The sequence below is a fragment of the Rhagoletis zephyria genome, unplaced genomic scaffold, assembly GCF_001687245.7.
Source record: "Rhagoletis zephyria isolate East Lansing unplaced genomic scaffold, Rhagoletis_zephyria_1.1 Rzeph_scaffold_17761, whole genome shotgun sequence".
Taxonomy (NCBI): Eukaryota; Metazoa; Arthropoda; class Insecta; order Diptera; family Tephritidae; genus Rhagoletis; species Rhagoletis zephyria.
The window spans coordinates 1-7,787 of NW_016174822.1; the positions used below are offsets into that span (position 1 = coordinate 1).

Sequence of the window (7,787 nt, forward strand, 5' to 3'; positions counted from 1 at the left end):
GGCATCGGCCAAAAATTGGGAATCGGTCGGACTCTAGGTTTGGGTCGTATGGATACTTATGTACATAAATAGACGGAATCGTTGCTTTGTAATTACAATATACTTAAAATATTCTTAAAGTTAAATGCATTCGTTTTGTGTCAGATATTCATTGGAGGAATGTTTCATCGATTTGCTTATAAATTTTAAATACATATTCGAATATGCTGTTCCACGCAGACTAAACGCCGAATACAGAAAGGACGGAATTTAAGCAGAATGCCTCCGGAAAAATTCGCATTGTGGCGCCACTCATTTATTGTTGAGGTACGTTGAAACGAGGTACAATAAACTAACGATTAGTATCGTATTAAGGCCACTGCGGTAGTGACGGCTAGCGTGATTCCGCGTTGTTTTACCTATTCAAACAATTTGTTTATTTCTTATTTTTACTTATTGAGATTGCCGTTGAAAAAGCCTTACCCATTTGGAAGCGCAATGTAGGACTTGACATGCGACCATCACCGCCATTACTGAATGCCAATACACGCATGTTATAGCTCTTTCCTGGTGTAAGATTTGTGATGAATGCTTCTAACTTTTCGCCCACTGGTATTATTGTGTTATTGGCCGTTATCATATTTTGATCTGTTTCCCAAACTCGTACCTAAGAAGAAATTAAAGAAAGAACTAAAGCATTACAAATTTGCACATTCTGACTCTGCAAAAAGGAAAGCACCTTGTAGCCTTCGATAGGCTCCTCATCTTGTGCTGGTGAAACATAACGCCATACGACGCGCACTGTGGACGGATTAATACCATATACGTGAACGGAAGATGGCGGCTTTTGTGGCGCTTTTCGATAGGTACGCTCTGTAAATGTCAAAATATATTTTTCATTAATAAATCTTGTATTTGCAAAGCAAAGTGGACAAACTTCAATACATTAAATAAAACAAGAATTGGATTCTTACCTTCAAAACGTTCACTTTCCGGCCCCTCGCCTGCCGCATTATAAGCCATCACCTTCACAAAATAATACGTGTCTGGTTCCAGGCCAACTATGAGCGCCCAATTTCTGGTAGTACGTGATAAATAATAGACAGCATCTTCCTCATCATGTGTCGTTTTCCAATATTTCAACTAAACACAAAGCAAAGAAGGCATTGGAAAAATTTTAATAAAGTAAAATCTTTTTGCCTAAACTTACCCTGTGCCCAATCAGTTTACCGCGTACATTCTCTCGAGTCATTTCGATAGGTCGCCAAGTTACATTGAAAGCTGTAGAGTTATATGGTGTGGCAAATGGTTTTTGCGGTGCCACTTGCGGCATATCTTCTGCGGAATATATAACTACCGGCTCACTCTCAGGCCCCTTACCAATATTGTTAATGGCCTGGACTTTCACCTCATACTCGGTATAATAGTTATTAAGCGGTATATTGACGACCGCTACGCCATCATTATGCAGCGTTTTCAATTCCTCTGACGCCCATTCTAGTGTGCCCTTTAGTTTCCAGAACACTTTATAATGAATACCATGGCTATGCTGTTCTTGCGGCAATAGAGGATCCCACGTAATTGTCAAATCACCAATTTTACCACCGCCTCCACCAACGTTACGCGGCGAAATATACGGCTTATCTTCGTACGTGCTGTATATTGGTGATGGAGCAGATGGAATGCCAATGCCCAGGTCATTGACAGCAGCTACGCTGAATTCGTAAGAGCACCAGGGTATTAGATTTGAAACTTCGGCCTGTTGACGACCAGTATATCGATCTATCTCACGACCACGAACATGTGTGGATGCATTCACCCATGTCCGATTCCAGTTGGTGCGGCCAAGTATGTTATAGTAACGTATCGGTCGCCCATTGTTGGCGCCATCCACCCATTCAATTATTGCTTTTGTTTTTCCAATTTCAACAACTTGTACACCACCAGGTGCGCCAGGTGCACCCTCAATGACTACCAAAGTTTTGGATGAGATCTCATTCACCGAAGATTTTACAACGCACTCATAGTCTCCACCATCGAGCAGTGTGACATTATGTACAGTAAGCCGATTCCGATCAATTATCTAATACAAATTTTTAATTAAATACAGCTTGCAAACATATGTACTTATGCATGTATGTATACAAACATATTCTGACTTGACTGCTAGAGTGTCATAATCTAAAAAATCAAACGATCGAAATGAATACGCACTTTCTTGTAATGAGCTATTACACAGCGCAATACTAATTTTGGTGCGGCAAATGTTAAGGCCGTTTTTGATAGTTTTTTTTGAGCAGATCACGAATCCGAAAGTATAAAGATTCTATCAGGCACAGAAAAAAACGAGCTTTATGCAATATTTCAGAAGCTCTAACAAAGAAAGAAAATTTGATAGAACCTTCCATTTAGGTTTAGATTAAAGCTAGAACTCTCGACTACTGTTCCTGAAAACACTGTCCCTGCACCTGGACCTGATGGTCACTAAAAGCATAAACAACGGCAGTGTTGATCCGGATCAACTCGGGAATTAACTGCAGTTGATTAAGTCCGAGTTTATCCGGGTCAACGCTGTCGTCTGTTTGAGCTTTTATAGCCATTTATTGAACAATAAAAAATACTTGAAATTTGTGCTATTGCAAAAAAAAAAATGTTGGCCAAAATAAGTTTTTACTTTTCATTTTTTGAGTACTTTTAGTTTAAACCGACCAGCTCGGCGTTTCTGTTAACAGCCTCACTGGAAATGCTATGTTAGGGTCAGGTAAATGGTATTTTAAGGGATTGTAGTCGATAGCTCAAGCCTTAATTTAAGTCTAAGTGGAAGGCTCTATCACCTTCTGTTTAATTGCAGTAGGTACTCAAACTTGGCCAAAATCAGTTTTTGCGGTTCCACAAGTGCCTATAAGTAACCATCACGTCAAGGTGCAGGAATGGTATTTTAATTTAAGTCTAAGTGGAAGGTTCTGTCATCTTTTTTTTTTTTTGCTAGAGCATCAAAAATAATGCAAAAACACCGAGATTTTTCGACACTTTGACCCCGTTTTTCTCAGAATCGGGAGCTGATGGAAACTTTATATATAGGCATTCGTAATCAGCAAAAACAGCTTTAAAATGTGCCTGAAATCTTGCATGAAATGTTTACACAACACAGAAGAAGAGGTGGCGGTCATTGCTGCTTACTTAACTTTTTTTTTTTAATTATGACACTCTTGCAGCAAAGATATGATATGTACTAATATGTATATGTATCTAAATAGGCTTACAATTCGTTCTGTGCCATCGTGATTGTTCGCAGTACTTCTCCATTTCGCTTCCAAATGAATGCAATATCAAGCAACTCATCGTAAGTTGCATCGCACTGTAGGAATATTAGATCGTGTTCTTGTGTGGTAATACGTAGTGGTGGTGTCTGTATAAAGCGCAGTTCCTCTTCAGTTAAAAAAAAATAAAAATAAAAAACGGATTTATGTTCATAAAATTTATATGCTTACGCAATACGATTACTCGTGCGCGTGACTCATCAGTGCCTGCTTTATTTGTGGCAACGCATGTGTATATACCCTCATCGTCACGTGACGTAGGTGAAATTATCAATGTGCCACTTGGTAATATGCGTCTATGTCCACCAGCCCCAATAAGCTGGCCATCCTTCTTCCACTGAAATTTGGGTCGAGGGGCCGCCTCAGGATCACAAACGATGGTCGTATTGCCATTTTGTACAGCATAAATTTCAGATTCTAGTGGTCTTTTCTTGAATGACGGTTTCATCGAAAGAACGCGTAGTTGTGCAGATGAAAACGCAGTCTTTAATTGATTCGTAGCACCACACTGATACATTCCGTTATCCTTTTCCGCCTCTAAATACTTTATGGTAAGGACGTTGTCCTGTATAATATACCGATCTTTATCTATCCGTTCAGGATCTAAGCGTTCGGCATTTTTATACCACGTATAATTGACATCTGGTATGGCGAACGATTCGCAAATAAATGTCACATCGCCATTATAATCCTTAATTTTATCTTTCAGTGGAATTGTAAACTGTGGTTTCATTTGAATATTTATTTGGATCGACTTATGGATCGTTTTACGTGGATTTGAAATAGTGCATTCATACTCGCCACTATCATTTATGGTCGCGTTTTCAATGATTAGCACACGATTGTTGCTTGTTGTGTATGCATTTCGCTGTAAGGGTTGACCACGTCTCGTCCAATTATACGATGGAATCGGATATCCGAAGCCGACACATTCGAGACGAATTTCATCACCAGCGATAGGTGCTTCGGGGAATACCTTAAAATATTTATTTGATGAAATAAAGTCATAAATATGAAATATTGGACCTAGACATCTATGGTTCCCTCCCAGCTCTAGATACAAAATACCTCTTTCCATGTTCCCGGGAGTAGCTAAAGTTAAAGGCGTCCATCGCTATATCGCCTAGCCTATTCACCCTCATTGCGAGAGTCGTGTCGAATGCAAGTCGTTTTTCAAGAGTCGAATCGTATCGAAAATCTCACCTCATTGCCTAAAATTTCCACTCGACTAGTGTATTAAAACGGAAATACTTGGCAGCATTGTATATTTTTCGACGATTTTGGTTGTTTACTTATTTCAGTACGACAATAGATAATGCTACTGTTGTCGAGTCGTACAATTTAGCCTAATTTACGACTTACACAATGGGGCTGATTATCATCCTGTTCTGATTCCATAATGTGATAGCATAAAAATTAAAAAAAAGAGTTTTGGGGAATGACAGTCCTTGTCCATATATAAATCTCGGTATCCGATTACGTAGTCGCGGCTGTCATTGGACATTGGGGCTTCCGCTCCCAGCTAGTTTTTGCCGAGCTTCTCCCCTAATCCGTGGTGCGCATCTTAATGTTATATCACAAATGGAAGGACCTACTGCCTAATTGAAGCCGCTTTCGATCGGCAAATTGTTTTATGATAAGCTTTTTTAAACATACGAGATACCGAGAATGAACTCTCATTAGAGAAAACTTTTTCTAATTTTAGATGTTGCCAGGACTAGGGATCGAACTCAGGGCTTACTGAGTGGTAGTACGTACCTCCGACCATATGGATATAGCGGACGCTCTCAGTACAAAGTGAGACAAGGGGGCTCTAATGACACCCTGCAATGCAGAATGATGCTGAAACTCAAATGAAGGACCTATTATCTATCTCTGGTGACAAATTTTGGATATTGCCGTTATTTTACAGTGATTGAACTTTGCTTTAAACTTACCTTAGGGAATGTGTTTGCGAAAATCAATGTCTGATAGTTGCTGTTCGGCACAACTCTTAGTGGGAAAAATGGACCGTTACGGCCTGTATCGGAAGCTGAAGTCTGAACGCTGCACGAATAGTTTGCACGATCGACAATCTCAATAGATGAAAAGTATAGGGCACCATCATTAGATACAAAAACACGTTGATCTTCTTGAACGAAATTTGGAAAAAAATCACGCGCCCAGTAATATTTAACCTCTGGATAATGTTGTGGTGGATCACAGAATATAGATTTTCCCCAATTCATATCGGCAGTTTCAGCTGATCGTTTAAGATTAAACTCCATAATAAATCCAAAGTTCAAATGCGCACTCTCTGAACGAATGCGCCCAAATTTGTTCTCTGCCACGCAATGGTATGCTCCTTGATCCAGTGCCTGTTTTGGGTCATAAATTATGAGATTTCCACCAGAAATTGTGTAACGATCATTGGTTAGCGGATCGATATTCTTATACTCGAGTGTATCGTTAACATAAACTTCACGATACCAGCGATAAGTGGGCGTGGGAAATCCACCTGCTAAACAACTCAGTGTAACATCATTTATGAGACGATTCTTGCTAGTATCAAATGTGGTATCGTTGGGTTGCTTCACAAAATAAGGCCCGCGTGGAATTTTCTCAAAATCCCGAATGTCTAAGCCATAGTGAAATGGGCGTTTGTCGTCCAATTTCAGATTTATATTTTCTGGATTGTAGAGAACTCTAGATTCACAAATGAACAAGTTTAACTCGATGTCATATGCGGGCATAAACATCCATCGGTCGCGCTTCTTCGAGAAGCCATAAACAACACGATCTCTTGTAAAGGGGTTATCACCGTACTGATTCGGTCCTGTAAGATTGGTTAGGTAGGATTACACTTTTGGGCAGAAATATACTTACCAATAAACCCGCGCAAATTGTTTTGATTTCGATTGCTTATCGAGCCTGGTACCGTATTATAGTACTGATTCTGATTATTACGATTGTACTCATTCTGATACATACTTTGCACTAGGAATCGATTGTCATGTAAGTTTTCGTTTTCAAGTGCTTGATTTTCATCGAATGCGAATGAATCTTCCAACACGAGGAAAGGAGAGTTATCATCATTTGCCCAGCTATTGGGACCAGTTTGTCGCGCGGATATCCAGAAGCGATTTTGCTTTTGATTCTGTATTATTAATTGCTTTAGAATGAAGGAATGTTTTTCAACGCTGTCCACATTTAAGAGTTCTGCATTATAAGCTTTACAGATCTTTTTCGCTTCTAGCCAATTGCGTTTTGGTGAACGAATAAATCTATAGCAGGTTTGGCGGAACGATATCCAATGCTCTGGACAGAAATTCTGCTCTTCGTTATTAATATCCGAATACTCAAATCCCGTAGATGAAATGCCACGATTGAAGGGATCATAATTACTTATACCTCCACCGGCGCCACTATAGGTACCACTGCCCAAAGCGTTCGATGATTGGTCATAAAAGTTGTTTTGATTTTGCGGACCGACAAGTAAGCCTCCACCACCCTGTTGGGAGTTCTGTTGGTCGAGTTGAGATTGTATTAGTGGATTTTCATATTGGGAAGTGGGTGGCTGTTGATTATTCGTATAAAGGGGATTATATCGTGGTTGATAATCCTTATTATATGATGGCTGATATGTTTGTGGATCGTTAGACACTTGTGCTTCGGCGTTAGCATTAGCGTCGCTATATCCTGATATTAGAAGAAGGATCGAAAAATAAGCCACAACTTCCATTTCCACTGAATATTATCAGGGAACTTAGGACCGACGAATTGTATATATTAATTCAATACTTCTGGTAGCTCAATGGTACATTTTTGGTTGGAAATGTGGCATTTAATATTCAGCACGTTGTGAGGCTAGCAATCTCCCTAAAAATAAAATAAAGATCATAAAAACATGAGATAAGTATGTATATAGTTAAACATATTTTCCGAAATCTAACTTTCACATATCTACACATCGTTACCTTAGATAGATAGATTAAGTAGAGGTATGCACTGCGACCAAAAGATCTATTGTGAACTCAACCGTTTATAGTACCTCATCTAATCCCAGAGAACCCAGAAATTTGAGGAGGTGTCCACTTCACTTGGCCAGAGTTGGCCTAGGTGCCTCGCAACTGCCTCGCACTCTCTCACTGCAGTGACCCTTCAGAAAACCTGTCAATATCCTTACCCTCTCTTTGGGGAGATTTATTATTGCCCTACCACGTTACCTTAATTCACAAAGGCACTAACCAACATTTTTTCGAAACTGAGTTTTCACATATTTTGGGAGGATATATAAAAATACACCTTTACTAAAGTCTTTAAAGTGTTAGTACCAAAAACAACGGAGTTATGCCACTTTTTAACAAGCCTTATTTGCAGTTTCTGATTGATTGTTTTTGGCTTCTCCTTTAAAATAGAAAATTTGCTAGTTAGGGCCTTTGTATCGTCGTTTCAACTTTCTCTAAACTACCTTTGCATGAAGGGATGTTTACCCGATTTCAAACGTTT

At 39.4% G+C, this 7,787-nt stretch overlaps 1 protein-coding gene across 1 annotated transcript; it reads right to left on the reverse strand.

Annotated features, from left to right (window-relative positions):
• Positions 1-6: 6 nt before the first annotated feature.
• Positions 7-7,184, reverse strand: LOC108379940 (contactin-like). The gene is given in 10 exon segments (XM_017636309.1): positions 7-398; positions 463-646; positions 719-852; positions 954-1,122; positions 1,190-2,062; positions 3,243-3,271; positions 3,274-3,408; positions 3,471-4,275; positions 5,237-6,114; positions 6,165-7,184. Coding segments are annotated over 10 exon segments (4,170 nt in total). The 5' UTR covers positions 7,021-7,184; the 3' UTR covers positions 7-291.
• Positions 7,185-7,787: the final 603 nt, after the last annotated feature.